The sequence below is a fragment of the Vicia villosa genome, unplaced genomic scaffold (genome assembly GCF_029867415.1).
Source record: "Vicia villosa cultivar HV-30 ecotype Madison, WI unplaced genomic scaffold, Vvil1.0 ctg.002889F_1_1, whole genome shotgun sequence".
NCBI lineage: Eukaryota > Viridiplantae > Streptophyta > Magnoliopsida > Fabales > Fabaceae > Vicia > Vicia villosa.
Window position 1 is genome coordinate 129288 of NW_026706059.1, and position 16191 is coordinate 145478.

The 16191-nt window shown below is 37.7% G+C and overlaps 1 protein-coding gene across 1 annotated transcript; it reads left to right on the top strand.

The window, feature by feature from the left end:
• Window positions 1-13325: 13325 nt before the first annotated feature.
• LOC131640007 (uncharacterized) lies at window positions 13326-15896 on the top strand. Its single transcript, XM_058910425.1, has 12 exons — window positions 13326-13368; window positions 13453-13637; window positions 13722-13989; window positions 14078-14168; window positions 14252-14379; window positions 14461-14551; window positions 14631-14766; window positions 14871-14929; window positions 15093-15213; window positions 15295-15465; window positions 15581-15640; window positions 15732-15896. The coding sequence occupies exons 1-12, from the start codon at window positions 13326-13328 to the stop codon at window positions 15894-15896; spliced, it is 1518 nt and encodes a 505-aa protein (XP_058766408.1).
• Window positions 15897-16191: the final 295 nt, after the last annotated feature.

Genomic DNA, 16191 nt, shown 5'->3' on the forward strand with positions numbered 1-16191 from the left:
TCAAGCTAAGCATCCAGGCACGTTCCATAGGAGGTAGTGAAGCTGTTCAGATGGCTGCAGCTCATCTGTAACTCAAGAATCATCACTCTCCATGTTCACTTGAAGCTCAAATCGAGGGAGGTCCATAGAACAATTCAGAAGGATTGAGGTTACAACAAGCATTCAGTTAGCATCACTGAGTCCCAAGGAAGCTTTTGGGATCATTCATACAAGCCCAGTTGCTCTCTATCATCCTCACGACCTCCATTTTCAGAGGTAAGTTTCTGAACTCCACCTCTTTAATTTAAGCACTCTTTATGATATAGCTCGATTCTATCTTGTTCAGCATCATCAGAGGATTGAAAACCCTCTATCATCATTCATTTATTCATCTTGTTTGTCATTTAATTTCAAATTTAGGGTTCATATGTTCTTTGAGTTCTCTGAGAAATTAGGTAGTTATAGCTAATATAAATAAATGTTAGTTACATATCTGAATTCGTGAGGAAATTTAGAGCAAAATTGATGTTTACATCATGTCATTTAGTTGAGAAACCAGAGAGTTAGAAATTTTAGAATTTGAGAGCTTGAGGAAGAAGACGACCATGGCTGTGGCGCGCAAAAATTCAAATCCAAGGGCAGGGTTTATTTTATTTTGAGTAGTATGCGTTTTACAAACGAATTCATCGTTTGCCCTAGTGGCCTCACATACGCCTTTAGTCTCCTCATGCCTCAAGTCTGGGGTTCGAATCCCCCTCGCCCCAGACTTTTTGATTCTTTTATTTTTCAATGATTTACCACTTGTTTTGAAACATAACCAAATGGGTGTGTGTCATTATCACTAAGCGCGCGTTGGCTCAGTGGTGTTGTTTTGGGCTGGTAACATAAAGGGCGTGGGTTCAAACCTAGTTGGTGACAAAACCCTATTTTTTACCACTTTTTTCCATTTGATTTCTTCACAACTTCAATCAATTATTTAACCTATCAAATTAATTTATTTTCACTTCATTTTTCACACACTTGTCATTTAATATATCTATTTTATGAATAATCAAAAAAATCATAAAAATATTATTTATTTCATATATTTTTATTAGGTTTAAAATAGTATGTTTTAAGTGTTTTCTTAAATACTTTAAATGCATATATTCATTTTGTTTTAACCTAATTATTTTTGTGAATAAAGTTTATGATAAAACCCTAATTATTTAGGTCTTAATTAGGCATAGATCTTTTTTCCTTACCTTAATTAAGTTGACTTTCTGTCAATTTTCAAAACTGTTTTCAATCTCCAAATAAATCGAATAATTAAGGTTTTCAAACAACAAAACCTTATATTATTTTAAATCATTTTCAAAACTAATTTTACACCAGTACTGTAAAGTACTGGGCCTCTAATAGAGTGTAAGTCCCAAAAACCTTCTCTTCTTAGCTTGTTTTCAAAACTGTATTTTCAAAATCTTCTTTCTGTTTTCAAAACATTCTTCTGGTATTTGAAGGGCATTATTCCTGGTGAAACTCTTCAGATACCTATGTGACCTTTGTCCATCTTCACTTCTTCTGTTTTCAAAAACCATTAACTGTTTATCATATATATATTCAACTGTTATCAACAAAACAACAAAAATTACTGGTAAGGCTCTGTACATACTTCTCCAAAGGCCTCCACTCCATCCAGGTTAGGCTTTACAAGCTTTCAATTTACAGTCTTTATTTAAATTACTGTCAAATATAAACTGTGCATATATTAGTTTAGAACTACGTTTGAGTATAAACCCTAGGACAGTTAAACTATATATATATTATAGGAATATGGCCTAGGATTGAGAATGTCTTCCCGGTGAAGGCTCTTTCCTAATTAGAGATCTGTAGTTCAAACCCCCAAGATGAATTATTCCCGGTGAAACATCTTGGCAAAAACCCTAGAATCCAAAAAAATAGGACACCTCCACCCAAAGAGGAATTATTCCCGGTGAAACCTCTTACCCATTTGCTTAGAGCCAAAATAAGTTCAAAACTACATAGCTTTCTCTTGTGCTATAACAAGGACCCTCGATTAGCCTCCTCTTGGGCTTTGTACAAGGACCCACAGGCTTCTTAAAAGCATTTCCAGCTTCCTCTTGAGCTTGTATACAAGGACCCCTCAGGTTTCTTATAAACATAGGAACAGGTCTTTAGTCACCTTTTAGCCTACCCTGGTGAGTTTTCTTCCAATTTAAACCAGACTTTTAACTAGCCAAGTTTGTCTCAATTTTACATTGAGTACACCTTTTGGAATGATAGACATGGACAGTCTCTGTCACCCTTATCTTCATCAATCTTCCTTAGCAGAGTCTAGGATCTATGTTTATTTTCTCCTCAGCATGAGTCAGCCTTCATCTTGGGCTTTAAACAAGAAGTCTCCGCTAGATAATCTTTCTGCCAATCATTTCAATAAAAAATCCCTGGAAAGGGTTAGCCTCCAAATCAATCCATCATTTCAATAAAATTCCCTGGAAAGGGTTAGCTTCCACACATTCCTTCATGTTAATAAATCCCTGGAAAGGGTTAGCCTCCAAAGTCAATTAATAAATAAATAAAGATTCATTTCTCCTAGGAGATAATTTCCCCAAAAGAGTCAAAACCCCTGGAAAGGGTCAGCCTCCAAAAACATGATAAAGTCAGTCTTTTACCAAATAATTTCTCCAGCTGAGTCAAAATCCCTGGTAAGGGTTAGCTTCCAAAGAAAAACAGTCTTTCAATAAATAAAATCTCCTCAATAAAGTCAAAACCAACAAAAACAGTTAGCCTCAACCTTGGGCTTCATACAAGGCACCAAACAATAAAACTCCCTTGTCAAAGAGTCTGCCACAACCTTGGGCTTTGTACAAGGCAGAAAATAGTGTTTTCCCTAGCTAAAGTCAGCCACAACCTTGGGCTTTGTACAAGGCACACAAAATAGAGTCATTCATAAATTCAGTTATCCTCAGCAGTTAGCCACAACCTTGGGCTTTGTACAAGGCACACAAATAGAGTCTCCCTAATTAGAGTCAGCCTCAATTCTGGGCTTTGTACAGAACACCAAATAAAAATCCATCAAATAAACACTCTCCAATTAGAGTCAGCCTCAATTCTGGGCTTTGTACAGAACACCAAAAACTCCTTAGTTTAAATTCTCCCCAGTAGAGTTATTATTTCAATAAGTCAATAAAATCAATCAAAAAGCCTCAAGCTTGGGCCTCATACAAGCCAGCTAAAGTCAAATCTTTTATACAGTAGATAGACATAGCTTATCTCTATAGAGAGATATTTTTACTACTCTACCACATTCAAACAAACAAACATTTCAATTTCAATTTTAATCAAGTCTCCCATTTAGGATTTTGAAAGGCATGAGCTGGCAGTAAAACCCAGACATGTGGTAACTTTCCCTAATTTGGATGAGCATCTTTCTTTCATTTAAGAGGCATTTGACTGGTATACTTGCACATACACAAGTAAGGTCCCCCTCTTGAATGAAATGAATTCAGTTATTCTGTCACTCCTTTAAATGTTTGTGGTAGAATAGTACAAATACCTCTCTGTAAAGATGATTTCATGTCTCTTTACTGTAAACAGAGATTTAATTCAAAGCTTCAACCTTGAGCTTTAAGCAAGGCACCAAAAATAATTAATTTCCCTAGTTAGTTCCCCGAACTACATTAAGCTCTGACTTCCACTAGGGATATGTAGGCATGACGTTCACAAGGAATCTCAGCGAGCTAATAAAATACCAAAAATAGTCAGTTTATCTGTCTGTCTGTCTTTCTTTAATCAATTCATTTCCTTCTCCTAATACAAAGGAGAAACTTTCCCAATCATTAGCAGCAAACACAATCACAATGACACAGAGAAGGTTCCTGTAGAGTACTACAGATATGTAGGGTGTTTAAACACTTCCCTATGTATAACCGACCCCCCGGACTCCAGAATTTCTAGTCTAGGTGAAATCCCCACACTTAGCAAACTCCTAGGGTTTAGTTGAGATCTTTTTTTCCCTTTCCTACTCGTAGGACCAATAAGAAAGTTCGTGTGATATCGTAGGAAGAACTGAAATAAAATTCATCCCACCACGGGCGCATTCTCCTTCCAAATTTCGCGTGAAGGGTTTAGCGTGCCGTCCTCCCAAGTGAAACGGGGAGGTAAAGAAAATGACACCACAGTCATCAAACTTGGAGAAGCCATCTGTTGTAAGGAAAGACCAAAACACCAACTGAAACACCAACCCTCAACGGATACAACTGAGCACAAGAACCTTGAGAATGAGAGACGCTTCTGCAGAACAATCTTGATTACCCGTTTTTTCTTTTTTGGAAAAAGATTCTGACAAAGTTGCTCGAGAATTTGTGGTGTTTTTATTATTACCATACCAACGAGTTCAAACAAGGAAGTAGCCTTCTACAAAATAGGAAATACTGAAATGAGAATACGGAAATGAAATGATGATTTCCATAGTTGAGGAGCCTTGACTCCATTTGGGCTTATTATTTTTCTTTTTTGGCGATACTTCATGGAATACGGACATTCACTTGGGCACGGGCATTCCGTTCACCCACATGTTTCCTCCTTGAAGGGTTATATGTCTCTCGTCGATCAACTGTTGCACCTTGGCTTTGAAAGCGTTGCAGTCCTCGGTTGAGTGCCCTGCTGATCCAGCGTGGTACCCACATTGCACATTAGGGTCATGCCCAGGTGGAAACGGGCGTGGTGGAGGTTTCAGATATTTGGGGACCACCAATGAGCTTTGCACTAGATATGGCAGAAGTTTAGTGTATGTCATAGGAATCTGGTCCAGAGGAGCATTTCTTCGTCCCAAATTACTTCTAGGTGGGTATTCATTCAGATGACCTTGTTGATGATTCTGTTCAGGTGTCTTCCCTTTTTGATTTGGCTGTGAAACAATCGGAGACTGATGAAGTGGGAAACCTGGAACCAAAGATGGTGCATTTGAAGTAGATCCGACATAGAAGCATGAATCAACCTTTCTTTCCACCACATGTGGAACCCTGTTTCCTTGAACAATCATACCCTCGGGGGTGAACAAAATCACTTTTGAATCAATGAGATCTTGAACTTGATGTTTCATCGCCTTACAATTCTCAATGTCATGGCCAGGTGCCCCAGAATGGAACTCGCATCGAGCATTGACATCAAAGTTGGGAGGAAGCTTTTCAGGCGTAGCCAAATCTCGTAGCTCAATCAACTGAAGTTCCAGCAAGCGAGGAAGTAACTGAGCATAAGGCAACGGGATAGGATTGAGAACTCTCTGAGGTATCTTAGGCTTTTTCCCATGCATTTGGCCCCCTTGATTCATTCTAGGGACATGAACAGATTGACATGGAGATAATGGCACTTGAAATTGAGGGAGAGCTCCCTGAGGCATTCCATGAGTGGAAAGGAATCCTATTGGGAAGAAGGAATCAACAACTTCTGTTGCAGCAGCAGGAACAACATCACCTTCCTTCCTTAATACCGTCTTCAGAACTTCCATGACCAAGCTCAATTGAGTCTTCAACTGACTATTCTCCTCTTTTAGTGCATCCTGATTACGGACCAAGTCTTGCATCTCCAACATAAGATGACCCATTTGTTCCTTCATCTCATCCATTTCCTAACGGAGTTGTTCCATAGTTGATCTTGGAGTTGTGGCGGTGAGAAGTCAAATCTGCTGTTGATCTTGGAATCTGAATAGAAATGGTCCCATAAGTCTTTGAAAGAACCATGATATGCATGATAGTATGAATGCATGTCTCATTTATGAGAGATCCTAAAGTCTTTTCACACACTTTCATTCTTCTTTTTTGGAATTAAAGCTTCTTTTTTTTTTGTATAGAATATCTTTTCTTTTCTTTTTTGCTTTTCTATTTCCTTTTCTTATACATATCTTTTCTTTTCTTTCTTTTTCTCTTTTTTTTTGGAAATAGACTTTAGGATCTTTCATAAATGGAGTGGACAAAGCAATGATGTTATGCAATGCAAAAGCATGGGATCCACGGTCCATATAATCTTAGTAACCACCATACAATCCTCTGAATAACTGATACAGGTCAAATGTCACAGGATCAAAGGTCTGACACCTTTCTGAATAACTGATACAGGTCAAATGTCATGTATATCCCACCCCCCTCACAGGTGAATCTATGTCAAGGTAGGTCAATGGCTTCCAGCGTTATCAGTTCTCCTGAAACACCATCATTGTCGCAAATACATGCCAACAACGGTATCTCATTTGAACCTCGGCTGGTCGTGGGTCTCATGATCGCAATCAACAGAACCTGACATTCTGTTGGCGTCATGACTATCCACTCTATCCTAGGTATCCTATGTGTCAACTCTGGCCTGGGTATTGGGCCTTTTACCTCATAGAATCGTCCCACCCAACCTGCAAACAGTGAAAATATGTGGCCCCCACGGGGACCCATAATATAGTCCAGAATGCGGGAAAGTAAATATGATATGCAAGCAGGAAATAAACATGATATGCGAGCATATATACAGGATGAAAACATGTAAGCAAACAAATAAACACCCAATAAAAGAAACAAACAAAGGCTAGGATCGACTCGCTAAGAATGGACCAGCACAGGTCTATCAACATCCCCAGCAGAGTCGCCAGCTGTCGCATGCTCGCGAAAAAATGAACAGAGTCGCCACCAATATATTTATCCCATAAGGGAAAGGAATATCAGAAAACCTAACAAAGGAAGGAACAGGGTCTTGCGACCAGAGAATCAAGGTACGGGAGTCGGTTACGCAAGGGGAATGTGCTAGCACCCCTCACGCCCATCGTACTCGATGTTATCCACCTATGTTTGTTTCTATCTAAAGGGTGTGTACTATGTCTATGTCTATATGCGAATGAATGCAAAATGTAGGGAAAAGAAAGAATTATACTCGCACGGGCCCTACCCCGCTGCCTACGTATCCTTTTCAGGAATCAGAGTTATCGTAGCTCGGCTAAAGTTTTTCTGTTTGTTTTTGTGTTTTTTAGTTGGGCGGAGTTAACGCTCGCGCTCTTGCATAAGGGGACAGCCTAGGATGCAATGGAGCGGAGATAACGGTGCCCTTAGGTGCCAAAGAGGCAAAAGGAAAAGAGATTGGTTTGTGTCTTTTAGGGTAGATGAGTGATGAACAGTTCCCAATACCGGGCCACTCACCACTTTCTCTACTTTGTTTTAATTTGAACCATTGTTAGGTGTTTTAGGTGTTTTTGGTTGTGTAGCTTTTAAAGGGGAATTTGTTTGCGAGTCGAATCACATAAAATGTATAATGATCGAGAAGCAGATTAGGGAATGAATCCCACTCACTTCCATCCCATTATGTAATGTTCGAGAAACAGATTAGGGAATGAATCCCACTCATTTCTCTTCCATTAATTAATGTTTGAGAAACAGATTAGGGAATGAATCCCACTAATTTCTCTCCCATTAAGTAGTGACCGAGAAACAGATTAGGGAATGAATCCCACTCGTTTCTATGCCCCTAAGTGATTGAGAAACAGATTAGGGAATGAATCCCACTCATTTCTCTATCACTTTCTTAATGTGATTCGCCTCTTCCTTTTATTAATGTTTTAAAGAGTTGAAAAAGAAAAGAATGCAATAGGGAACTAGATCTAACATCTAATCTAAGTTATTCTAATCTATTCATGGCCCTAAGGTCAAGGATAACTATCCTATCTCAATTCCTCTTAACAAAGAAGGAAGAGTCCAAGGGAACATGGCAAGCAATAGTAAGGAATAAGCAACATCAAAGCAAGGAATGAGAGGCTAAGCATGGACACGAGAGAAAGAAGCCCCAAGTCAGTAGCAAAACAAGGGATTGAATGTCCCAAATCAAATACAAAAGCATCACAGTGTCATACAAAAATATCCACAAGAAGTTACCAAAGTATCGCATGCATCGTTACTTACCAATTAGCGGACAAACATCAATTAATCAAAACAAAAACAAGTGAATACATGAACTAGGCTTGAAGTCAGTAGCAAACTCATTCATTTAATTCCAATATCCTATATTAATCTATATTAGTCAATTAGCATGAAGCAATACAAAATCCTAACCGAAGCTAGACAACACTAGCTTAATACTAGCTAAACGGTTTCGAATCGCGAATGAAGTTAGAAACATGCAATCAAATGGTACAAGTCAGTAGCAAATAGCCTTTACTAGATGCCTAAACAATCACAAAATCATGCCAAGGAGTTCCGCACAAAATTACGGGTCATTTGTACAAGTTACGGTGTAATCGTCAACAAAAGACAAGTTATTTACATGTGATAAAGAAAAATCGAGTAAAATAGGAAAACATGATCTAAAATTTTCAATTCCAGGTCTTAGGACCTCTAAACATCCCTAATCATATGTACAAAAAGGAACCGACATTATTGCATGAATGCATTTTAATTTGAGAGCACAAACGTCACAATTGTCTAATGGAAACGCATGTTAATCGAGTCAAACAACACTAACCAAATACCAATCAAAACAAAGAATTAGGAGTTCATCTTTTATACACAACATCATGGGTTAGTCTACAGCAATCATACAAAAATTGGTAATTAAATTCTGATCCTAAGGTGTTAAACGAAATTAGTTTGTAAAATCTATCAAAACCAAAAGAAACACGAACATACCAAAGCAAATGATTTATTAAAAATAGTAAAACAATTTCTAAAAATATACCAAAAATGCTACAATTATTTAAACACATGAAATTATCTAAAACATATTTTTGCACATTTTTTTACTGGAGTTAGAATTGATTAACCGAACAAAAGTCAGAAGAGAAACAAATTGCAAAAGGAGAAAAATCTAACAACACAGGGGGGTGCAGAAGCAAAATGAAATGCATTGGATCTACACTAGGGCATGTTTTGGGCCTCTTCCTGGGGGTGTGAAGAGAGAGGCGCCTAGGCCCACGTACGAAACAAGGGCGTGGCCCACTAGTGAATACAAACACAATTCCATTTTATTATTCTTTCATTTTATTTCATTTTTTTTATTTATTTCCTTTTATAACCACTCAGCATGTGTAATGTAACGTGACAGAGAAATGCCCTAAAACAAATATCAATAGGTCACATTTCCTTTTAATGAGAATAAGACAAAAAACAGTGTCGACCAATCAGATTGAGGCACCTCACGTATCAACCATATTAGCAATGCAAAACATATCAAAATAATTGGGAGCGAGAGCCAATAGGCTCGTGACACGCAAGCATGTTGGTGAAAACTACATGAAAGATCCAGACGCCGGAGCACCGCTCCGGTCATCTTCCCCGATGATCCCAGCGGCGGCGATGAGTGGTTGTTTACAGAAATTAACGAGATCACCACCATTTCATTCGGAATCGAGCGCAGAACACGGATCTACCCTTAGATTTCATCAATTCTTATTCTATCAACCTAACAGAACCAAATCCCATGAACCCTAACTTCAAGAAAACTCCATGAAAACGCGAGAATCACACAGTATACTAATCATTATTCTATTCACACAACTTACACACTCAAGAAACTATTAATCCATGTAAGATACAACGTTCAGAGATTTACCAACAAATGCATCTAGCAAGCTCTATACGGACCTAGCATGGAAGCTGAGAGTTTAGAGAGATTCAAGAGCCAAACCTGATCGAATTTAACGTTTCCAGAAAGCTCTCCTATGCTCCGTTGTTCTTGATATGAATAACGATGATCCCGGTCGATGCGAACCGTTTCGTCTTGCTCTCCTTGATTATGGTGATGGCTGAGTGCTACTGATGATGATTACGAAACTTGGAGGGGAAGATGAAGAGCGAATGAGAGGTAGCTGCAGTGAAGGTTCAAGGCTCCATTGATGAAGTTGGAAACGTTGATGAAGGTTCTTGAGGTTGGTTGGTAGAGATGATGAATATGGTGGCAGTGGTGGAGGTTTATTGTGATGGAGAGTGGTGGTTGAAGGTTGAGAGATATGGTGGTGTGTGGCGGTGGTTATGGTGGTTGCCGGAGTTTGTTATGGGGTAGTGAGGGTGTTGAGAGAGAGAGACGAGGGAGAGCATAAGGGAGTGAAAGTGTGAATCTGGAAAGAATGAGTGTGTGTCGGATTTGTGAAGAGTTTTGGCTTTATATGGTGAGTGTGTAGGTAGGTTATGGTGTGGTGTGTTGCATTAGATCTCTCCTCCAAACTTAATGAGCAAGAGTTTCTTCACATGGTAATTTTGTTCATAGCTTTTTCAAATATATGGTATGCATAGCTATTTGTAGTAAAATGCATTGATGACATGCTGGGCTCCATACATGCCATGCCATGCATAAAATCATATTGCCACCCTACCTTTGAGAATCACCTCTGAAGCAGACTTTGAAGCTATACATCTCTTGCCATGGCTCATGATATGACTCATTCTCGAGCTTGTTACGAAGAGGACATGAGATGGACTGACTTTGGTGTTTGGAACTTGATGAGATGAGGTTTATAAGTGTGAGAAGTATGGCCCTGAACTTAGAACATTAATGCTGCCAATGCCTCATGCGTGTGTGATAGGAGTTTGGCTTACGTCCCAGTCGAAACGTGGCTTGGCGATGGCATGACTTTAGACTCATGTACCTCATTCTATACTTGGTCAATTTCCATGATCATTGTCTTGTTGTGTAGGGGGCATGGGAGAGATTATATTGCCATTGAGTTTGATTCAAATGAACACTTGTAACTTCCAGCCAACGGGTTTGAAAATGGCACGTTAGGTGCTTGATGAAATGCCTGGCGTATGACTAAGACTCTGGCCCAAACTCTTGCTCACGCGTATCTTGGTGAGGTCACGACTTTGAATCTCTCCAATTTGTTCAATACTTGCTCAATCGACTCAATTCTTGTTTTGTTACATAGAGGACATGGCAAAGAATGGGAGCATACCAAGTTTGCTTCCATGGAATTTTTATAGAACTCTAAAATTGGCTTGAGATATGGCACACCACATGTTTGTCAAAATGCTTCACGTATGACCAAAAATCTGCCTAGCTGAATGACTTGAACAAATGCATTTCTTCTAACTTCAAACCAACATAACTCTTGAATCAAGCTTCAAATGGAAAAACTCCCAACTAGAGAATTGTAGAGGGCTATGATTTGAACACTTTTGATGTTGAGCTTGTCTTAAAATTCTGTCGTTTTCAACATGATAATCGAACCTGAAGTCAGCTGCCCAGCCAATTGGAAATTCACTCAAAAATTCTTTAAGTGTAGAACTTTCCTCTTTTGGCAAGTTCCCATTTCAACTAACTTTCTAAATTTGGCAGTTTTGATTATTTCTTGATTTTTCTCATTTCCTTGACTTTATTTGACCGGTTTTCCACCAAAAGTCAATATTTGAATAATTCTTCTGATTTTGACCCAAAAGTTAACTGTTCCGATTTTTCCGACTATTGATGAAATTCCCGATTAAATCTCTTCCAGTCAAATCCAGTCAAACAAACACATCCACATAGTCAGTATGAGAAGCTTTTCACACATAGAAACCATTCTTGATTAACTGTTGACCAGAAAGTCAACTGGTTGACTTTGGTCAAAGAAACCCTGTTTTAAGGAACCAGATGATTTGCAAGCTTGCACTCTTCAATCAATGCTCTGATTTGAAGCAGAGAGACACCCCAATCCAGGAGGACTTCAATGAACATAGAGCCACATGATTATACCTCAGTTTTCTTATTCTCTGATCAAACTTCTTTGCAATGGAGTTTTTCTCTTGCTAGCCTTTGAATAGTACCAATGATATGCATGCCTGGGTATGAATTATGACCTAAGTGATGTATGTACATGAATGCAAAGCCTAAGCCAGTTAGAAGTAAAGGGGTAGGACAAATTTGGGGTATGACAAGGATATGGGCCCATTTGGAAAAAAAATGATTTTGACAAATATTTTCTTCATGCACCTCTTCAAAGATGCCCAACTTGTGCAATTTGTATCTTGCCTCAAATATCAACCTTTTTAAATGTTCTTGGGCTTTTTAGAAATCTCAAAGGGTCCTTTAAACACTCCTTTTGGTTTCATCTTCATTTAAGTTTCCATGCTCATGTACACTTCTTTGCAAAAAGATGACTTTTTGTTGACTTTTAGAAGGACCTATAATGTTTTGATCCATATCCCTTAAATGAAGCATTTTTAGACTTGGCATGTTAGAGACAAAGTTGTAGAGAATTCAATTTCCTTCAAAATGAGCTTTGGATGGAGAACTTATGATGTTCCATGTGAAAGTTATGGCTGGTCAAAGTTCAGTTGACTTTTAGGTCAAAAACCCTAATTTAGAAACTTTGGGTTTTGTTGATTTCTGAAATTTCCTTGATGAATCATGATCAATCCTTGATCAAATGATGAATGATACTTCAAAATGAGGATGTTGACCAAAAATCAGGAGTTTTGACTGTGGTTTGACCATAGTTTGACTTTTAGGTCAAATCAGTCGACTGTTGACCATTTGAGCTGTTGATTGAGAAATCTTAGGAATCAGAGCTTGAAACTTGAGGTGAGGATCCTTTGAAGCATATAAGAGGTTATGAGGTCCACTTGAGGTCTTAGAACTTGATTTTACTTTTAGAAATACAAAACCCTAGTTTAGAGGCTGTTTTTTAAGAGAGAGACTGCATGCTTCCTTTCTGTGTATCTTTGAGCATTTGAAAGTCAGATGGACTAAAATATGATTAAATATGATGGGCAAATTTTGGGGTATGAAAATTAAGAATTTAAAATTTTAATACGATTTACCAAACTAAATATCTAAACAGTCCATATACAAGTTTTAAGTAATCAGAATATCCAACAAACTGAATTTGAATTACTTTCTACCTCAGCAATGAAATTAAATTCAATCAAATCACTAACCTATTCTTATAAAAATTAATATTCCTAGAAGAATGGGAAAATTGTCTCTGAAGCAAAAACTCCAATACAATAGTATCCATCTTTAGTAAAATCCCAAACCTATAACAAACCGATTTAAATTATAAACTCGGGGACCCAATTTAACCTAAAGAATCTTCATAAAGTAAAACCAAAGATATAAAGCCCAAAAAAAATTATACATGGTAACCAAAGAAAAAAATGATAATATTTTGTTTACCTAATCTATAATATAAGAAAACTCTATCTTTTTGAAGAGTTCCTCTCATGCTGCCAAGTGGCCTATTCTGAGAGTAGGAAATGTTGCTTATTGATGCGCTATGTGGACTGTTCATTTATGAAGTTATGTTCTTCCATCTTCCACTATGGATGTGTTACATAATTATCATTTGTATGGTTCTGTCCATGCATCTTCGATTCTGCATAATCATGTGTTACATAATTAACATAATGAGGACTTTATATTCTTCAGTCCATTCAGCTTCTGCATTGGGTATGTAATGAAGAGTTTGTAACTCCTACATTATACATAATGATTGTGTTATTTATAGCATTTATGGCTTTCACTTTTCTGTAGTATCAGACCACTTTTACTTTGCTGCTTGTGCTAACTGGCTGTACAATATGGCGAGACCATTGGCGAAAATCTGTGACATCAACGATAGAAAAGAACTTTGGATAGTTTTTTTTCGAGTGCACCACAAATGGAAAGTTGTTTTGAACAAGAGGGAGCATTTTGAGATGATTTTTGTTGACGTATCGGTAATGAAGTGATTTCTTTTGTTGGTTTTTCCTATACTATTTTTGGTTTGTTATCTGTCTAATATTATTTTTTGTGTTGCACAGGGTGGTGACATACATGTTGTTGTTCCTGCACCACATGTATCTCTAATTTATGAAAAAATGGCATTGGATCATAGTTACAATGTTTCCAAATTTAAGGTTCAGCCTAATGTTGCGGCTTTAAGACCTTCGTCGCATAAGTTTATGTTGAAGTTTACCGCCGGCACAACGGTTACGGATGATAACAAGGCCGAAATACCGCCAAAACCGCTGGTGTTTACTAAATTTACTGATATAATAAACGGTAACTTTAACAAGGATGTGCTAATAGGTAAAATATTGTACCTCTCTTCTTTTTTACGACATTTTTTTTATGTGTTGTTTCATGTTAAGTTTTTTTGTGATGTATGTGTTTTAAGACGTCATTGGTATGGTGGAAAGTATTGGGTATTCTCATACCACATCAGGTGCCCGGAAGCAGCAGATTAACATGATGTTGCGGGACGGCGGGTTTGTATTTATATATTTTGTGTAATTTATCAAACATATCTTATGTGACTATGTAGATGACATGGTTTGTATTATTTCTTCAGTGAGAATACTATCAATTGCACACTTTGGGAATCCTATGCTGAACAATTCCTCAAGTTCAAACAGGAGCGTGGAGATGATTCTGGGCCTATGTTTGTCATGCTCCAATATGCCATAGTCAAGGAACAGGGTTAGTAATTGAGCAAGTTTGGTGTAGGAAGATATCCTCATATTTTGATATAGAAAGTTATGTAACATTCTATTTGTGTAGGAAAGTTTCCACTGTCCGTGTCAAAGATGTTTAATGTCACTGTGCTTGGTCTGAATACCGATTTGCTGCCGATGAAAGAATTTATAGAAAGGTATGCTCCCTCGATATGCTCTTGTGTGGTTTCCATTTTTATGCAATGCGATGGTCACACTAATGTCTTCCTTTGACAGCATTCCGAAGGAGTCCATATTTACCTTGTTTGGGCAGGAGGGTTCCAATTCGCAGCTTTCAACACAGAACTCTGAAAATCAACAGTTGACTCCTGTTCAGAAATTGCTTTCAAAGGCCGTTATAAAACTTAGAACTGTATGTTTCCAAGTTGTTTGCAATTTATATGATTTATTATATATTGCCATTTTTTCGTTGCATTTGATTGTGTATCGTATTATTCTTTTGTTCCGTTATTGCAGATTACATTTTGTGCGACTGTTGGAGAAACTAAAATGCTGGTGGCCTCTCCGTATGGATGGTATTATTGTGGTTGCCATGCTTGCTCATGTATTGTGCGTGGTGACAGACCTCCGTTTGAGTGTGAGGCTAGTCATATGATTTACGTTATTTCATTTAAATGTGTGATCATCAAGATACTGACACTGAGTTGTTTGTGTGATCTATGTATACTGCCAATGTAGGTATAAGATTGAGATTGAAGTTACTCAAGCAGGGAATAGCTGTAACTTTCTATTTTGGGACAGAGAGTGTGAGCTTCTTTTGGGATTGTCTGCTTCTCAACTGCGTAATACAATGATTAAGGTATTTCCGCTTACATAGTGTTTGATAAACATAAACAATTATGGAAGGCTTAACTGATCATTGGCTTGCATTCTTCTACAGGCTGGCATTCATGATCCATTGGAATTCCCACTGGCATTAGATCATATGTTGGATCGCAAGATGGCTTTAAAAATCAAGTGGCAACCACGGTGGAAGAATGCCTCGGTAGTTATGCTATTGAAGAATGACTCTTTTGTGAAAGAGCTTGCTGATCAGCTTGACACAGATGAAGTATTTGAATTTATGTTTCTATATGATTTTGGTCTCTTAGTAGTTTCAAGTTAATTCATTTTAAACTGTCTTTGCGCATATTATGATTTTGTAACATCTTTCGAATGATTTGTAGATGAAACAACCCGGTGTTGAAGCAACGGGCACTGTTCTTACCGAACCTCATTTTGTCTTCGTAAGCACATTTAATGGACTGAAATGTACTGCAATTTGAATGTACTGATCAACATCAATATTTGTGGGATGTTTGTTCACTTATGTAACAGGATCTTGATGTGACTTCGACGCACAGCACAGATCCAATTACTTCTACTAGCAAAAGACAATTTACAGGCGCATCAAGCGAGTCGACAACCTCGGATGCCACTTGTGATGGAGAACTTTCATCAAACAAGCTCAAGAAAATTATAAAACTAGAGAAGATAGATTAGTAGTTCCTGCATAATTTTATGTATGTTTTGGTGTGTTTTTGTTTTATGGTGTGGACATGTTTAAATTCCTTTCCACTTTGTTTGGTTTTTGTTTGGATTGCCGGATAAACAAATAAGACTTGTAAGTCTATTCCTTTTGGTTTGGTTACCACTATGTAATTTTATTTCTGTTCACTTAATATAAGACTTTTCTGCTTTTTCTTAATCATTCACTTTATTGCTATGATATACTTTGTTTTTTACTCATGTCCAATACACAAACTAGCATTACATGCTCTTATAAAAAATATTCTCA